A 19,858-nucleotide genomic window follows, 5' to 3' on the forward strand; every position below is an offset into this window, starting at 1 on the left:
AGCTGTTCTAATGGTTTTGAATGGAGGCAAAGGATATTCTGTAACAGGTTTTTGGTCAATATATGACAAACCAACACCTTTACAGATTCCAAAGCTGTTTTCTATACAGTTCCGGTATGTACACTTTGTTTTAGACAGTGCCCATGTGCTTATGCTCTTTGACATAAAATGCACTATATGAAGGATATCTCATTTGAATACCATGTTGCATTAAACCACTTTAAAACTCCAATAAAGAAGTAATAAAGTGAGAGATCTATATATGAGCTCTCCACCTGTTACACTGGTTAGTCCTCCAAATGGCTTGTCTCTTGTGTATTTGCATGGTAGTCAATGATACAAAGTGTGGGTGTTGGTCTACTGTAACCTTTGTGTGAATGCAGAGACTCTCTAAGCTTGGCCTTTGTACGTGCCAGCTCGCACATAATGGCACAACTCCATGCTTCCAGGTATCCAAATCTTGAATCTGGCCACAGCAAGATCAAGAACTTGGGCTCAATAGCACGGCTCTCATACAGTGGTGAATATAATTTTTTTAAGAGATATTTTTTTTCAAACCCAAGCAAATGTCAAAGTGGACCCAATGACTTCTTCAAGGTCTCATCTCTCAAACTGTAAAGAGTGCATTCCTCTGAATCATGCAAAGTAAGCATGGGTTATTACGGATTTTCTGCTGAAAATCGACCATCAGTCTTTTTCTCAACGCAGTCGTTTGATGTACAGTATGTGCACCTCTTGGTGTTATTGTCCTTTTGACTTCTGCACAGCAATATGAACTTAGTGTGACCCTGTCCTGTCGATCTGCCCGCATCTATGTACTTTGTAGAAGCTAAATATATTTATTCACCTACTGTAGGGAAGTGAGGTGTGGCATGAATGGAGTCACTATTCAACTATTATTAGATGAGATTGTTGCAGACAGACGAGGGTTATGCAGTGAGATTTCATTTGTGAACATTGAACAATCAATATTTTTATTGTATGGATGATTGTACGTATATCTACTGTAAAAGTATAGGATGATATAGAGTGGTTTCTCATTGACTGATGTGATATTTTGCCTTCATTCCTCACTCAGCCATGGCTCCCTCCTCCCAAGGGAATTAAACAGTACATTTTTCAAACGCTCTGTCTTGGTGCAGTTCTTTAGTTTCTTCTTTCTTCTAATCTACAGCATAGTATATATTCACTCTGGTTTCAAGGTGTTTATTATTATTACAGCCTATATGCATATGATATAGCTGTTAGCAGCTGTATTTTATAGGCAGTGACCTTATTGTACTAATCTTCAAGGCAAGCATGTGGAAAAAATATGACAAGATAAGCTGGAAAAGTAAAATGGTAATATATAATAATAAAACGCAAAATAGACAAATATCAGCAATCCTATAGTATAGTCTATATAACAAGTAAGACGCGCGAACGCGGGAAGCGAACGCAAACAAATTTAAATAAATATGAAAAAAAATATTTAAAAAAAAGTAACCAATAAAGAAATACAAAAAAAATACAAAATAAATCTGCGTTAAAATGAGCATCTTAGAAAAATAAAAATTCCCAAAAAAAAAAACTTTTAATGTTTTTGAACAATTCAACAAAGTGTTTGAAGTGCCTGTTTCACCCACTTCCGGGGGGCGGAGCCAAAATCCGAGCCCGAAGTATTTGTTCGTAGACCCCCACTTAGGGGGGGTAGAAAAAGTTTCGGAGCGATTCGGGCACTTTTCATTTAACATGGGGTTTCAATGGGGAGTTTTTAGGAGCCTTCTCCGGGGCGTGGCTTCCGGGGGAAGGGGCGGGCTTAAACGCAACCTTGACAGGTGTGTTCAGTTTTCAAAGACCTTTCATTTGATGTATGGTATGTCTAAATTGGACATTTACTTATCTCAGAGGAGCTGCACGCAGGCAGTGCACACAGAGACACAGACATAGACACACAGTGCACACAGAGACACAGAGACACAACCCGAGCACGGTTTCATAGTAAGCTCCACTTGCGCGGAGGCGCGCCTTCGGCGCGCCTCCTTCCGCTGCGTTCGCAATTAGTCTGCATGGAAGAGGCCATTATACAGTTCGGCCATTTGAAAATAGCCGATCTACAATCTCACAATTAATGCTTCAAGATGAGACACATTGTGAGCTTGTAGATCTGCTATATTCAAAAGATTATTTTTACATTTTAAAACTTGTGAAACGGGACATTCTGCATAATGAGTAATTTCTACTTTTGGTATTTATTTAAGTACATTTTTATACCAATACTTTTGTAATTTTAGTCAATTACATTTTGAATTCCGGACTTTTACTTGTAAAATGTAGTATTTCTACATTGCAATATTGATATATATATATATATTTTTTTCACTTTCAAGAAAGTAAAAGATGTGAGTAGGGCGTTTGTTAGGGTAGCACGTCAGCAGTGTTGCCATGTCGGCCTATTATATTAAAGCGACTTTGGGCTTCTTTTTCTGTAAAGTTGCTTTGTAAATATTGGTTAGTTTTGGGTTGCGTTTTTTGGGTGGGCTTGTTTCTTATCGTGTACTTGCTTATTTAGGCTTGCTTACAAATCTTTTAATTGTTTATTCAAACCAGTGGTTTTCAAATATTTTCATGAAAATAGTTTGTGCCCAGCCCAGGGGAGCATTTGTGTTGTTAGAATGTTCCAATATAGTACACATTTTATTGCAAGAATTTTTGAAAATAGCAGGCCTACAAGCTCACAACGCGTGGCATCGTGACGCGTTGTGAGCTTATATCTGCTATTTTCAAATAGCCGAAGTTTAAAGTAACAAAGGTCTCATGCGGCACATTGTTGCTTCTTCTGGGCTTGTTTTCCTAGAACTGGTTGCTTATTTCTCTAACAATATCTGGCAACACTGGTCCTCACCTACAGAAAGACTGGTGATGCGATCTTACACTTACAGTAGTAGAGTTGGTTCATTGACATCCTGAAGTCGCTGTGTTATAACTTATCATCTCATCTCTCTATGCTGGTGGTCCGCTGGATTTGTTTGTACCTTCTAATGTCGGTAGGGATGAAAAAACACTCAATGTTGGCTAAATTACAAATCTGCACTATAAACGCCATGCTGGTCTGGACACTTTATATTTGCATGAAAATGTTTGACGAATATAGCCTCGATTTCTACTCTTGCACGTTGTCAAGTTCATATAGCGCTTCCAAACCCCAACACTTAGAAAAATAATCACCTGCAAGGAATTTATTGACAGAAAGTATCTCATAATAACATGTCGACGGTGGATTTTTATGAAACAAAAACTTTGCAGATAGAAGGAGGATGATCCAAGCTTTCCGTACAGCTGCAAAACTTTTGACGTCGTTTAATACAATCAGATAGGACTTTTCTGTTTGGATGTATGGGCTATCAAGGGTTGATATTGCAACTCTAGATTCCAGATATTAAACATTGTGTAGCGTAGGAGCCAAATGAGGATTATATTTGTAATTCTGCACTGGATTGGATTATTGGTATGTGATTGATGTAGGCACCGCATTGGCACCTTGGTGGTGGGAGTGTCACTGTGGGTGGCCTCGGTGTCTATAAATTATGGCATTCACCTGCTGCGACACTACAAAGCTGATTTGAACGTGGAGGTAGGGTGATCCTGGAGTTATATTTTGTTGCCGCTTTTGTAATTTGCTCACTGTTTAACTTATTTTGTGCTCATATATTTATTACATATTTATTGGAAATTTGTAATAATTGGTGCTGTAAACATTTTAAACCTGAGCATTTGTTTGGACCTGAGTCTTGTAATGCGCGTCATACAGTTTTATATCTCCCAGGCTTAGCCTGCCGGCTGATCATTCATTGGGATTGCAATCAGCCGCAATACATTGAATCTAGAGTTGCTTATTGCAAGCAGCAGGCCAGGGCACCAGGAAAGAGTGCCAGCCTGCCAGGAACTCAGCATTATGAATAACAGTAGGATATAGGCAGCCTAATTACTACATTATTTGTTGTGAGAATTATTTCCTTAGTAACATTGTAACTTGATCAATAATATTGATGGATAATGTAGATCCACTTTGAATAATGGCTAGTATAGTATGCTATCCTAAGAACATGGCTTCTGGACTTCTAAAGTTCATGTAGAAATGGTTTGAATCAATAAGTTTGCACTTTTTTAATGCAAAATTTTAATCGTAATAATCATGGCCTGTAAACACTAGACATTGCCATTGATTATTTTTATTAAAAAAGCAACATGTGTTGGAGCTTTTTAATCAGCAGGGTTTAAAAAGGGTACAGTAGATTATATTTGGCTTTGAATGTGTGATCAGTGTTTCAGGTTGCTCATAAATTATGAGGTTGTAAAATAAATAACCTTTTCAACTGTCCCTTATGTCCCCTCAGGTCTGAGTTCTGTGACACACAACGTGATGCTGATGGAAGGAACAACTGCTTTTCCTCCTCCCCTGGACGTCCATTCTCCTCCTCTTCATCCAAACGCACAGGAGGTTTCAGAGCAGCATGCTTCATGTCCCCCACCCTCCCACATCTTCTCACCCTCTGCTCCACCACTTCCACCTCCTCCACCTGGTGGTAGTGTTGGTGGTGGAGGACCACCACCACCACCACCTCCCCCTCCACCTCCCCCTCCACTCCTGGAACCACCTGGATTTACTCGGGGTGCCCAGCGCCATTCCATGAAGAAGGCGAACTGGGATGCCATCCCCCGCCAGAGCGTCATGGGGAAGTTGAACGTGTGGACGTCCGAGCGGTCGCACAAGAATCTTGTGCTTGACACCCGCAGCATGGAGGAGCTGTTCAGCTTGGCTGAGAACAGGCTGGCCCTACAACACCAATCCCACAGTCTGGGTCGCAACGGCATTCCTCCGTTAACCCATCAGACACAGGTGATTGGCGAGCTTCAACCACTTGACTAAAATCTAAGGTTAGACCGTAAAGCTTCTTATGAGAATATACAATCTCAAGTGGCTTCCCCGTAGTCCAGGGGTCTTCAACAGGGGGTCGGGGACCCCTAGGGGGCCCTCAGAGTTACTACAGGGGGTCCGCCAAATCTTTGTGTGATGGATTTTCTTTTAACCACTTCAACCCTAGAATACCTATTCAATTTCTGAGGGGAACATTAGCCGAAAATGGAAGATCTACAAGCTCACTACACCTCGCAGTGCGAGGCGTTGTGTGCTTGTAGATCGGCTAATTTCGGCAAAGAGTTTTGAATTCACATTACAATGATAGTCTATGAAATCTATGGACTGGTTTGATCTGCAACACACGTTTATACAATATGTAGTGGGGGTCCCTGGTTCAGCTCTCTCTCAGCTAAGGGGTCCTTGGCATTAAAAACGCTGAAGACCTCTGCTGTAGTCGATGCTAGATGTCATGCGGTGTCTCCGGTGTTTGCTTGTTTGAACAGTTTTGGACCTGCTGGAATAATCAGTACTTCCTCTTTCTCTCTAGGTGTCAATTCTTGACTCTAAGAAGAGCATGAATCTTACGATCTTCCTGAAACAATTCAAGAGGTAATGGGGCGTTGTGATTGGAAGGCTGCAAAATCGAAACCCCTTTTTCTCCTCTCATACTTAACTTTAAAACTGCAATCTGTATAACTTTTGCCCCACCTGGGATTCAAACCTGGGTCTCCTGCATGAAAGACCTAATTTCTACTACTCATTTAAGAGGTAATCCCCGCTTGTCAAGGGAGATATTGTGCTTATGAGCTTTAGGCAGTACCGCTTGCCACTGTGTCCTACCCAACACCAGGGTCTGAATATCTCAATGGAAGAGTAGGGAGACTGCCTCAACCACTGCAGATGTGCTAGTTATATTGTAGTTATACATGTGCTAGTTATACTCTATATTAATTCAAATAAGTTCTGGATTGCAGCTTTAAGCTTATTTCTATCTGGTTTGTCAAAAGCATGGCCATGTTTTTCAACCTGTGCTTTCACCACCAGTAAAGGGAATGTCAACAAGGAATTTGCCTCTGTATCGTTACAAACTCCGCAATTAAGAACCAGGGCCTCATTAGTTCTCTTTGACCTTTAAACACTTAGACCCTATGTACTTTTCCCCTACTTTCCCCCCCCTGTACACCAAATCTCCTCGACAAAAATAGGCTCTGTACATAGCTGTTGCCCTGAATTTCCTTTTTCAGAAGGTGGCATGCCTTTTTCCTGTTCCGGTTCATTTTCCCATAGTTTCGTTTGAATGGGTCCGCATATTTGAACTTTAAACACTTGAAGGTGTCATATCGGTTTCCGGTTCAAACCTGCTGCAGCGCCAATAAACCAAAGCTATGTGGAAAGGAACCGGAACAGGAAACGGGCATGCCACCTTCTGGAAATCTGGGACTAGAGTCATGTCTATTAGAACATACACAGAACAGGGATGCTAGGGTCACGGTCAAGCCCCTTCGGTCACGGTTACGCAACCCCAAATGAAGGCACACTGAACTTTAGTGGCCTAAATAGAGTACTAACGCACTTTGGAGAAATTCACTATATAAATGCACCATTTACCATTTATAGTACCATATAGTATACTAAAAAAAAATCTCACAGGGGCAAGTGTGGTGAATGGGACTTAACTCTGTGAGTAGTATCTCTCCCAATTGAGTTACAGCAGCAGAGAGAGGAGCACTGTTCTTTATGCCAAACATTGTCAGTCAGAAATTATGTTTGACTTCTCTCTACTATCTTATGAGCCGTATTCAAATACATTAAAATAACCTTTTAACTTCCCTCAAATGATGAGGTGAGTCAAAAGAAAGTCTTCTGTTTATGAGTCATTTCATTATTATTTCAAAGATAGGATTAAAAGAAGGAATATAATCTCACGTGCTGAACAGCAAGGTCAGAACTTGGTCTTTATTTTATAAATGTTTTAGTGTATAGTGCAGGTTGTGAACTGTTGGGTCATTTAAAGTCTGTATAAGGACTTCAAGAAGTTTTTGCGGTGTATTTTATATCCAACCATTACATTTGATTTTCGTGTTGTTGAGATCTTGGGTCTGGAGTGGACATTATTGTGAGACGTTGTGAACTAAATGTAGCATGCTGTGTAAATGAAGTGTTTCACCTAGTGTTCCACTTTATGTACAGCCTATGAGCCTTATCATGCTGATTATGTTAACTTTAGGTTTCAGCTTCAGGCCTCAATTTGAATACCAAATGCACCTCTCCAATGTGCGTCAACAACGGGGCGCTGTAACAACCTTGAATCATATCTAAATTTAATCAAAAGCCATTGATATTTAAAGTTAATCAAAAGATATTGGCAGCCTTCGAGTGGTTTTATCAGGTAGAGCTTCATTGCAAACACATCCTTCTCTGCTGTCATTAGACTTAAAATGTACCAGAAGAGATAAGGGGTCAGGAGCAGTGGCGTAACTGAGGGGTAGCAAGTGATGTGGTGCGGGGGGGCCACCAGCAGGGGGGGGGGGCCGCCTGCGCTGATACAAATATTTTTACAGCAAAAAAAATAAAAAAGTTGATTTATATTGGTCAAATAGAACCGAATTAGACCCGAATTAGACCGAATTAGACCCAAATTAGACCTGAAATTTTTCACGCGCACAAACACAATCTTGAAGTCTAAAGATCAAACATGGGACCAAGAAGACAGATTAAGGTCTTAGGAATTCATATCAGGGCTCACCTACCACCTTACTTAATATTTCAATTGTCCTTTGTCTCCCTCTACAGGCCAGTCAAGGAACTGGTTGAAGACATTCGTCTTGGGAACTGGCTCCGATTTGGATCAGGCAAACTCAAAGAACTGTGTAAAATGCTTCCAGAGGACCATGAGGTAGCTGCAACTGTACAGTTATCATTTCTATCTTCCTCCTTTAATACTTGTCATTGGTTCAATATTTATCTATCCCACAGACAGAATTAACCACTTTCACTTTTTGAAAATGGTTCAAAAATAGATCTAAAAGCTCACAACTTGCCGCATCCTGACGTATTGTGAGGAGAGAGAGGGAGCGCGAGAGATAATACAAAACATATTAGCCAGTGTTTGTGTGATTGTACAGGTGAAACGGCTGCTGTCCTACAGTGGAAATCTCGCCAAGTTACCTGAGGCCGATCAGTTTATGGTGGAGCTGGTAAAAGTGCCACGGTAAGTCATGGTTTGAGTGGTTTACTTTTAAATTAAGATGAGCTAAAAAGACTAGCTGCATTGCAGCTTGTAGATCGGCTATTTTCACAAATCAATATCATGATTATTTCCAACTTCTGCCTCAATTAAGATTTTTTAAATATTATTTAAACAATCTTAATTGAGGCAAAAGTTGGAAATAATCATGATATTGATTTGAAGTCATATTGCCCATTCCTATATTGTATGGGGAGCACCACCTTGGGGTGTCTAAGCAAACCAAAGTTAATTGGTGTGTGGTGATGTATGTTATATTTTAGCTATGAGGACCAGCTGAAGACATTGGTGCTGAAGGAGGAGTTCTTTCCTCTCATGGAGGAGGTGAAGAACTCCATTGCAGTTTTGACCAAGGCAGCTAATGGTAACATGCATGCATCACACAATACCAAGTCAAAGAGTTATTCTTATGCTTGAAATTCTATGCAAAATAACAAATATTCACAGTTAACCTCCTTTTCCCACATAGATATACAGAGTGCTGGGTGACCAGATGACACTTATTGCTATGTAGGGTTGGAGACCATAACTAATACATGTTCATATCAAAGAAACACGTTACAGAGACCCCCATGGACTTCCTCTTCTGCGTTTGTATTGTTATGAAAGAAAATGGCAGTTCTATATATTTGCTTTGGATTGATTGCCAGGTATGTTTGCACATACGAGGAATTTGTCAGTGACATTTGTGCATTACACTGAAGCAACAGTATAGACCAATTATTTGTTTACAAACATTGAGACTGCACGCGCACATGCCGGTTTCACGTAATTAATTCTCAACAGAGTTTGATAGAATGCATTTTTACACTTAAGTGTCTTCTTTTCAATTTGCGTCCGGTTCTTTTTGAGCCAGCCTGCGCGCACATACTGGCTGCTATCAGTGTATCGTTGCCTCATAAGGGATGTATAGAGAAATAATCGAATACAGGTGTTTACAGCTATGTTCTCAAAATAAAAGATAAGCAAAAAGAAGTTAATAATAAATAAATAAACGTTGTTTAGAAACTGCTGCATTTAAGCCTTAATGGCTTTCATCGGGGTCAGACGGGTCTCTTCACAGTTGCTGTGATTTGTAGATTTTATTGTTTAAAAAATAACCAAAGTACAGGGCCCACAACACAATAGCTCATTGTGGGATCGCTAAAGCGATCACACTACTGTTATCTTCAACGTTTTGGTACGTTTTTGGTACAGTTTTTTGGCCCCTAACTAGTCCTTCATACTTTTAGCTACAAACTCCGTTCCAACTCTACAACGTTCGGCCTACTTAGGACATATCGGCTACCATTTGAATTTTTGAAATCATTTGTACTTTTAGAGATATTTCACTTTTTACTTCTAAAAAACTCCCATTCATTTCAATGGAGAAATTCATACTTTTAGCTAGAAACTCCGTTCCAACTCTATAACGTTCAGCCTACTTAGGACATATTGGCTACCATTAGAATTTTTGAAATCATTTGTACTTTTAGAGATATTTCACTTTTTAAATGGTAAAAATACTTAAAAGTTGATAAAAAGAGTAAAAATACTTAAAAGTTGTAAAAATTAGTAAAAGCTACTTTAAAGTAAATAAAGTGACTAAAAATACTTTAAAGTAAATACCATGAGTAAAAATACTTAAGAGTACTTATATTGAGTAAAAATACTTAAAAGTTGATAAAAAGAGTAAAAATACTTAAAAGTTGTAAAAATTAGTAAAAGCTACTTTAAAGTAAATAAAGTGACTAAAAATACTTTAAAGTAAGTACCTTGATTAAAAATACTTAAGAGTACTTATACTGAGTAACAATACTTAAAAGTACTCAACATGAGTAAAAATACTTAAAAGTTGAAAAAAATAGTAAAAATACTTAAAAGTTGTAAAAATTAGTAAAAAATACTTTAAAGTGACTAAAAATAATTTAAAGTAAATACCCTTTAGAACCTCTTAAACCTTTAGAACCTCTTAAACCTTTAGAACCTCTTAAACCTTTAGAACCTCTTAAACCTTTCAAACCTTTCAAACCTTTCAAACCTTTCAAACCTTTCAAACCTTTCAAACCTTTCAAACCTTTCAAACCTTTAGAACCTCTTAAACCTTTCAAACCTTTAGAACCTCTTAAACCTTTCAAACCTTTAGAACCATTCAAAGCTTTAGAACCTTTAGAACCTTTCAAACCTTTCAAACCTTTAGAACCTCTTAAACCTTTCAAACCTTTCAAACCTCTTAAACCTTTCAAACCTTTCAAACCTTTCAAACCTTTAGAACCTTTAGAACCTTTCAAAACTTTAGAACCTTTAAAACCTTTAAAACCTTTAAAACCTTTAAACCTTTCAAACCTTTAACTCTACTAACACTATCAATACTCAATACCATCAACATTCTTAGCGATCCCACACTGTTTCTTCAGGAACAGTACCTTCTAGTTGCTGATTGGTATCACAAAACCATTTAACCCTCATAAGGTCTCTCTCTCTCTCCCCTCCAGAGCTGTTGGACTGCGATGATCTCCACTCAGTCATTCGTCTGGTGTTGAAAGCTGGGAATTACATGAACTCTGTGGGTATTCTTCCTACTGTACATAATTATACAGTTTTATCAATCCCACCCATCAATCCCAAACCTCTGCCTGTAATGGTCCATTTCATTATCGACACAATTGTATGTGTGATTTTTTTTCTTTTTTTTTTTTTCTCCAGTTGAATGACTGAGGATTTACTAGGGTTTTGCTTGCTTATGATTAGTCACTCAATACGTTTATCAGCCAAATACCTCAAATGTATATTGTGCAGGGTGGGAACAGCGGCAACGCCATGGGCTTCAGGATAACGTCGCTGCTCAAGCTGGTGGACACAAAGGCCAACAAACCTGGCATGAACCTGATGCACTTTGTTGCCAAGGTGAGAAGTGTGTGGGGATGTTGGATGTACCAATCACTCCTCACCACACACTGTGATTATCATACATTCTTTTAATGTCACCTACTACTAAATATTAAGCTGAAAGACAAATATCTGCGTCTTGAATATAGTTATTATAATAGTTTGACTATATGTTCAAGTACATTGCATTAATACTGTTTAAGCCTTGTATGTAGTGTATCTTATTGTCCTACATTTCTGGGGGTATTTTATGTGTGGTTGTCAAGGCACTATGAGCCAAATGAAATGCCTTAGGCTGTGGTCACATCTGCGTCAGACGTGTCGTAGTTAACGCATCTGAAACGCAAGCCAATCCGAGATGCATCTATTTCCCATGTTATCTTGCAGGGCTGTAGGCAGTGCCTGCAGGAGTGCCCGTTTTCCGTGTGTAGTTCGCAAATGTGCCAAGCACCCCACTGATAAGTGGGGTCAACGCACAGCGCTTCTGTCCCATTGCCATTGGTTGGTGCGCAGTCGAGATTCACCAGTGTTGAACCCGACGCTTTGCACGTGTCGGACTACATGCACTGCAGCACTTACAACGTAACGGGAGAACGCCTTTCTCCCATATGATGGAAGTGAACAGGGAAGCTGGCGCGTGTTACCGTTGCTTTATGTGATGTGTGACCGTTGCTTTATATGGTAACTCAGACATGGCACTTGGCTTATCTTGTCTCCAAACTGCAGCAAGCAGAGGTCATCGACCCTGTGTTGCTGACATTTTCCAGCCAGCTTGAACATATTGGAAAAGCATTAAGGTGGGTGGCATATACAGTACGTACTGTGACTGTCTGTCATTGACTCATTTTGAAAATGTTTGATCTTTTTCATTTCCTAAATGTTTATCTTGGTGACTGTGTAGATGTTCCAAAGAGGAGGTTGAGATGGACTTCCATAGAGAAGTCCAGAAGATCAAGGCAGTTAAACTGTTTGCCAGCAAACAACCTGGTCTATTCGAACACCTTGAGGAGTTTATCTTGGTGAGCATGTTTTTTTTCAGAAGTCTGGAACACAGCGGGCCATCTTTCAGTCATATTGATTTACATTTTTATTGAAAACAAGAATAACTGCTATGCTTAATATTACATTTAGATTTCCCCTTGTGTGCTAAAATGCTTCCTACTATCTGTTTTTATTCTGCAGAGGGCTGACGCTAAGCTGTCGGATGTGGAATTGTCTCTCCAGGAGCTCTGCTCTCAGAGTCATGCTGTGGCAGAGTTTTTCTGTGAAGACCACTCTGTCTTCAAACTGGAGGAGTGCTGCTCCATCTTCAGCTCCTTTTGCGGGAAGTTTGACGTGGCCATAAAGGTGAGACTAATGCCATTACAATGTATAGGCTGTGGTGGCTGTTACGGCCCCTTTCAACTTGGCTCGCACACCAAAAGGCTACAACATAATAAAAGGACAGTCAGGTCTCCCACTGGTTTGGAGGTTTTTTAAATACATCAAGTATTTTAAGTTTTATACACTACAAAATGCTGAATATTGTAGCAAACATAAGTAATAGTGAAACAAAACTGAAACCAAACTGAAGTCCTAAGTAAAGTGATGGGCTGGCCAAACTCAAAAGTGGAGTCTGGTGAGCCAGGCACTATGTGCCCGTCGTCTCACCAGACTCCCATAGACTACCAGAACAACAAACTAAACTAACGAGTAAAGGAAAAACGCCAAACAATACTTGCAACGAAGCCCATCATAATAGTCCATGAGCCAGAGCCCCAAAATTGAGCAATTATTATCGAAAGAGTGGGCAAAACCAAACCTATATTAAATTGTTCGGAGGGTCAATACGAGTAAATAAATGTATGATAACCTCTCCACAGGAGCAGCTTTTTCATGGTTATCACACATTTTGTAATTTTCCCCATACGTACACGACAGGTCAAAAAATGACAAAATTTAAAAAAGAGTTATCATAATGAAACTTTCTGAGTTGATTACTTACATGAAGACGATGATTTATCGTATTACAAGTTTTCTGAAATTGTATATTTAAATATGCAAATTAGGCATTATGAAAATATGCCCGAATTTGTATAACTTTCCAGAATCAACATTGGAACATTGGACAAAGCCAGAGTCAACATTCTTATTTCATTTTGTTAAAATTTTGGAGTCAAAGGTTTTTAACGAGGGAATATTCAATATCTGGCTCAATTTTGGGGCTCTGGCTCATGGACTAAATGCCTAATTTGCATATTTAAATATACAATTTCAGAAAACTTGTAATACGATAAATCATTGTCTTCATGCAAGTAATCAACTCAGGAAGTTTCATTATGATAACTCTTTTTTAAATTTTGTCATTTTTTCACCTGTCATGTACGTATGGGGAAAATTACAAAATGTGTGATAACCATGAAAAAGCTGCTCCTGTGGTGAGGTTATCATACATTTATTTACTCGTATTGACCCTCCGAACAATTTAATATAGGTTTGGTTTTGCCCACTCTTTCGATAATAATTGCTCAATTTTGGGGCTCTGGCTCATGGACTATAACTGAAGACGGAGAAAGACAAAATAACTAGGGGATCAAATCAACGGCTGGGGAGATCTTGAGAGCTGGCAATAGCTCCTCTTTATAGTCTCAGGCCTTAATCATACATGAGGAACAGCTGAGACAGGGAGGGGCAGCCAGAACAATCATAGGTGAGTGACAGGTGAGTGTCTAGCCATAGACCAGGGCAGCAGAGCCAGCAAGCCAGGGTAGACACTAAACAGGACAAAGAAACATTAGTTAACAAATAATAGTAACATTGCTGTAGACTGAGATGTGCATATGTGGAAGCACATAACGGTGGCATAAATGTTAGAGAAGTGCTTTTGTCACCAAGAGGTTCCCCCAGATCGGCACGAATAATCTGGGTGGGCGGACGTGAATGACCAACCCCTCCCTCAACACCCACCTTTTTGAAGTGCCCTTGAGCAAGGCACTTAACCCCCAACTGCTCTGGGGGAACTGCTCATTGGCCAACAGTATAAGACTTTGGTTGTACTGGGAAGCTCCCAGGTGTGCATCTGTATGAGTAGGAAGCAGGGCTTGGTGAACCTACCCTGGATAAATATAGTCGAATGAATAATTACCCGAAATGAAGAAAACACACTGGCTGCTTTTAACTTCAAACTTCTCCCTTTCCCCTGTTGCAGGAGAATCATGTGCGTGAGGCGGCAGAGCTCAGGCGCCAGCAGAAGGAGAGCTTTCCTAAGTCCATAAGATGTCGCTCCGCACGATCTGTAACCAGTGATGATTCCCAGTCTTCCTTGGTAGCCTCCAGCTTGGACTCGGTCCTCCACAGCTTCCTCTCTACTTCTCGGGAGGGAGCGTTCCGAAGCAGGAGACGTGCCCTTTCCCCGATCATAGGATCCCCTGCAGAGGTAGCAGGATCCTCCGCAGAGGTCGTCTCCCTGGTGGACATGTCGACATTCGAACCAGAGGAGGACTCAGGCCAGGAGCGAAGCCCTGTGAAGAAACAACCCAAGCTGCGAGGAGATGGGGCGGGAGAGCGGACTAAGCCTGCTGTGGTAAACGAGAAGGAAGCTGAGAAGATGCACATGGTGAATCACAAGGTGGTCTGCCACCGCCGCAGCCACAAAGACCTAGACAGCCCACGCCGAGTGGATGCTTCCCTTGTCATCATAGGTACCCCGGAGCCCAGAAACAGGAATTTGGTCTACCCCGGTAGCAACGGGACCCCGGGTTCCCCCTGGACTATACTCAGCCCCCTCTCCTGCCCCCGGAAGAACACTCCCCGGCGGCAGCGCAACAGACGCAATCTCAGCCTCAAGAACCTCCCGTCTATGCCCAGCAGAGACGACTTGGATGAAGGAGTTTGGCAGCTGTCCTCGAATCCCGGCTCACCATACTCCACCTCTACCCCGACCACCACCACTCCATCTCGCCAGGCCTCCACCTTCACCTCTCTCTCTGACGGACAAGGTGGTGGTGGAGGCGACCATCATCCACCCTGTTTCCCTGACCCAAACGGTTCAGCGTCCTCCAGAAATGCATCTGGGGGGTCTGGTTCTCTTCCTGATTGCCCAACTCAGAGAGTCACCTCCCAAGGTGCGGTCCCAAGGTCCGTCTCCCTGGATGACCACAAGGGACACGGCTTCTGGCTGGGGGACTTTTTCAAGAGAGGCGTACCAAAGACAACCTCATCGGAGTCATTGGCGGCGCAGGGAGCCAGGGGTTCCTCTGAATCTGGTGGTGAATTTTCCTTGATTCGCTGTCCAGAGGGGCGTACTTCTGGGTTATTTGGGTTTTTAAGACGATCACGGGTCAGGAGTAAAACTACCGGCAGTCCGGCATAGAAATTAAGAGAATTTGCTAGTTTTTTTAATTTATTATTTGCTTTTTGTCTTTATTTTCCTTTTTTTTTGTCTATGGCCTGTCATGTTTTTTTAATCATTTTCGTCTGTTTTAATATTTTCTTTTAGTAATGAATAATTTTGATTAAACTTTTAAAACCATAATGTGTGTTTTTTCAGCACTGTAAATGTAAGTCTGTTCCAAAACGTTTCAAAAACCAACCTAGTTTCCCATGACTGATCTAAATAGCAATTTACTATTGCCTTAAAAGGTCCATAATGTTATCTGCCCTTATTGTAAAAAAACAAAAAAAAACAGCGACTGAATGTTAGTGGAATCCTGTGGATATCTGAAAAGTAAATTTTGACCAGGAAGAATTAAATTAATCTAGAATACATATCCAGTCTAGCTAAATGTTAAAACGGCCACTTATAAGGGTTAAAACGGCCGCTTATAAGGATTTAAACTATATATCTTAAATTGAATTTTGTCTAGGAGAATACTTCAAATACAAGTTCTATTATTATTGATATCTATATATGACTAGTGAGAATAACATTTTTACTAGCAGAAATGCATTGTTGTAGATTTAATTACAAATTGGAGGAGTGTGGTTTGATTAAATGTTAAAATGCCTTGCCATAACCTACCTAGGTGCTATAACCTTACTGGTAAAATAACAGACTCTCTTTTACCAGTGTTTCACCCAGGTCGACACGGTTTTGACTTAAGTTAAGTTTAGCGTTTCTGTGAGCGTTGGGCACAGTGTTTGTGAGGTTAGGGCTAAGGTTAGGTTTAGGCTAGCCGGGTTTAGGCACAGTTTATCGGCGTGACAAATTTCTTGCTTTTGTCGAGGTGCACAATTGTTCGTTCACTTTGTAGGCTACTTCACGTTCATGAAAGATTGTAGACTCTGAGGCTACTGTCTAAATGTCAGATTGCCCCATATGTCCCACCTGTATGTCCATGTAGTTTGTCTGTAATCCTGTATTGTTTTGTGATTATAGCCTTTCACGGTCAACCAGAGTCAACCTCTAGCTCAGTCTTCAGGACAGGCAGAGGATAGAGGCTGTGTTGCTAGGGTAACGGTGTATGTTTACAACCAGTTCGTTTGGCTGGTGGTGTCGCAGTGAAATCATACACTCTGGAACGAACTGCCCCACATAGGCTCCTTTCTAAGTGCTGCTCTGTCCTGTTCAAGCCCTCCCTCCATCCCTTCTTCTTGGCAGCCAGTTCATTGGAGACAATGGCTGACGTCTGTATTTCAAAAGACGGGGTCCGATGAATAGCCTGGCAAAGGGGGAAGTTTGGAAATAGAAGAATCATCGAGAAGGAATGAGTGAACAACTCATGAAATCACTGGTCAGTCTTGATTATTCCTTAAACATTTCATTCTAGTAGTGTGAAATAATTGTGTATGTAAACTAAATAAATGAATCCCATGTAAAGCATAGACTTGCACTGCACATAGGCGACAGGCGAGATATAATGGCATGTGTCACGTGAGAGATGTGAAGTAAAGTGAGAGTCACAACACAATATAGGCCATTGTGATGGTCAGGTCATATGCTGAGCGCTGCACAGTGCTGTGCTGTCTCATGACAATCAACTCCAGAGGACATGATGAGGTCGATTCCACCAGTGGTGGTAAAAGTGCTCAATTTCTTTACTTAAATAAAAGTATCAATACTACAATGTAGAAGTACTCTGTTACAAGTAAAAGTCCATAATTCAAAATTTACTTGAGTAAAAGTACAAAAGCATTATTTGGTATCAAAAAGTACTTTAAAAGTACCAAAAGTATAAAGTACTCATTATGCAGACTGTCCCATTTCACAACTTTCAAGTGTATACAAATCTTTTGAAAATAGCAGATCTACAAGCTCTTGTAGATCGGCTATTTTCAAATGGCCGAAATGTATGTAGGGCTAATAATCTAAATCTACAAAGTACCTAGTAGGCTAACTAAAGTTTTCAAATAATTATAGTAGAGTAAAAGTATAATATTTGCCTCTGAGATGTCGTGGAGTAGAAGTAAAAGTACTGAAAATTTGAACTACTCCAGTAAAGTAAAAATACCTCACAATTGTACAGTACTTGAGTAAATGTACTTAGTTGCTTTACACCACTGGATTCCACTCATCTAAATAATAGCATTTTTACCATTTTAGATTAGTGGCAAGTTCTTGCAAGTCTGGGTTCTGGGTCTACATTAGTCATCCCCGTTCGGAGCTACACGTGTGTGTGTGTGTGTGTGTGTGTGTGTGTGAGCGTGTGTGTGTGTGTGTGTGTCCAAGTGAAAGATGAGTCGGACTGGGCTCAGAGAGGCATGAAAAAGGGTGGTGGGTGAGGGTGGGATGAAGTGGAGGGGGGCTTGGCACTGAGCCGAGAGAAACGAGGGGAAATAAAGTTGTATTGTGTGGGTGCATTTAACCAGAGCAGAGACTGAGAGGCAGGGATGAGGGGAAGAAGCCATTGACTTAACATTGACAGAAAACGAGAGGGAACACAGATAAAGGAAACTGTGGGCAAGATGTTTGTAAACAGCAAGAGTGGAGAAAAAGAGTGACAGACTGTATGGTGACCCTGGATAACTGTTAAATCGGAACTACCGGCTGAAACTGACACGGTATTCTTTTTATTTTCTCATTTGTTTATATTAAATATGAATACAGCAAATGTAGTTCACATCTAAAAGATGTAATCAGAAATATCTGTTTGTCACTCAACAACAAATAAATATAACGTTTTTGTGTAATGTGTCAGTTTAATGCAATGTAATATTTAGTAATTGGAAGCTTAAATTGTAAACTACTGCACTGCATACTCTGGGAACTCGGTGGAGAAGGAGTGAAACCAAGCCGCTCTGAAATCCAATCCCAATGCTTCTCAGAAGGCAGACACAAGATCACATTGTCTAAAGACTGTGGCGGTTTGCACTTTAACTGTGTACACACCATGAAAGTAATAACATTACGCTATGTTTGTGAGTGTTGCAATTGGATTTGAGGTTAAAAAGGACTTGTGTAAATAAGCCACTCTTGTGATGCAACGTGATGCTCTCTGACAGTAGTTCATTATTTTTATAGCTCCCCCCCCCCCCAGTAATAAAAGAAGTATGATGAGATGATCTAACGTATAAATATGTTCACTTACCATGTGTTTAAATGCTGGGCACCATTTTATAATCTCAATATTACAATGTATGAACTGTAATGTAAGTAGGCTATGATATAATGCCAGAAATTATGATAACAAAAGGGTTAAGATGACAAATATATTATATTGTTAAGTACATCATTGAGATATTCAGTATAATCATGTTAATTGTCGAGTAATACTGACACCATCATGGAGTCCTGTTCTCAAGTGTGACTTTTATGGGAGAATTTGTTCTCTCATTAGCATTTACGCACCATTAAGCCTTCATCCAAAAAAGACACAAAGCCTGCACTTTACTCTGCTCAGTGTAACAAATATCTAGAGAGATTACTGCTCTCTCCCTGGAAACCAGTTGTTTAGTTTTCAAAGTGCATCCAAAGGTCTGTTCTGTATTATTGTATTGCACTGTATTGTTGTATTGTATTGTATTGTAGCCACAGACAGCTGTCTGCCTCCATTTTAAGCTGTTTTCTTATATAATAAGATGAGTTTATACACTAGAACTTATACCATTGGGGTGGTTGTATTTAGTCTCCCTGCTCTTCTATTGAGACATTTAGACCATGTCAAAGGTCATGTCTCAGACACAGGATCTGACACAAACTTTGACCTGATGGTCAAGATTCAATTTATCACCTGAGCAAGCAGGTCGGCTCTATTAGCTCAATGTTGAAAATGGCAACACTTGCGCAGGAAACCGTGTTCAAATCCGTGGTAGAAGAGGAAAGTTACGTAGTGCTGCTTTAACATGACAGGGTTACATTTTCTTAAATATGTCAGATTACCTGGGTAATATTGACTGTGTACACATTTTTCACAGCACCTGGTGGAGTGTTGAAACCTGAATCCACTCAGGTCCCCATTACACATAACCATTGATGTTCCAACATGCACTCACAGATCGTCCATTATTTGGTGTTTATTATGTGTTACTATTGTCAGTCACAAGATGGGGGAAGAGAGCAGTGTTTCACCTCCAATTTCCTTTCCCTTCACAAAGCCTTTTTGCTTTCTTTTACACCAAACAAGGCCACTAACTGTAGGACTTTGACCCATGGCAAAATTCTATTTAGGCCTCTGAAACGTTCTAGAAAAGTGATACAGTATTCCATTCGGTCAGTTTTCTTAACATCACATGCTCATTTGTAATTATTTAATGTTCTTATGTTATTTTATTTTGGTCTGCCTTCCAATGCCCTTGTTGTATTTCTAGGCTCAGCTTTCAGTGCTGATACACCTATATATTACACTAGTTGATTATTACACCATTAGGAGGGAACATAGCTCATTCAGCTAGTTCATCATGTAGCACATAATCACATGTGGGTTTTA

The 19,858-nt window shown here is 40.2% G+C and overlaps 2 protein-coding genes across 2 annotated transcripts in view; both read left to right on the plus strand.

Annotated features, from left to right (window-relative positions):
- dchs1b (dachsous cadherin-related 1b) overlaps positions 1 to 19,858 on the plus strand; it is a 448,519-nt gene that overhangs the window by 360,775 nt on the left and 67,886 nt on the right. The gene's annotated exons all lie outside the window — the stretch shown is intronic.
- On the plus strand, positions 4,175 to 16,497 carry LOC308090695 (uncharacterized protein; the record flags this gene model as incomplete). Its single annotated transcript, XM_080435960.1, has 13 exons — positions 4,175 to 4,181; positions 4,377 to 4,879; positions 5,448 to 5,509; positions 7,694 to 7,796; positions 8,026 to 8,111; positions 8,411 to 8,511; positions 10,622 to 10,692; positions 10,926 to 11,033; positions 11,742 to 11,812; positions 11,917 to 12,034; positions 12,198 to 12,362; positions 14,203 to 15,333; positions 16,372 to 16,497. 13 exons carry the CDS (start codon positions 4,175 to 4,177, stop codon positions 16,495 to 16,497), a joined length of 2,652 nt encoding a protein of 883 aa, XP_080292086.1.

The sequence above is a fragment of the Gymnoscopelus braueri genome (assembly GCF_963280865.1).
Source record: "Gymnoscopelus braueri genome assembly, chromosome: 8".
NCBI classification, from domain to species: Eukaryota; Metazoa; Chordata; class Actinopteri; order Myctophiformes; family Myctophidae; genus Gymnoscopelus; species Gymnoscopelus braueri.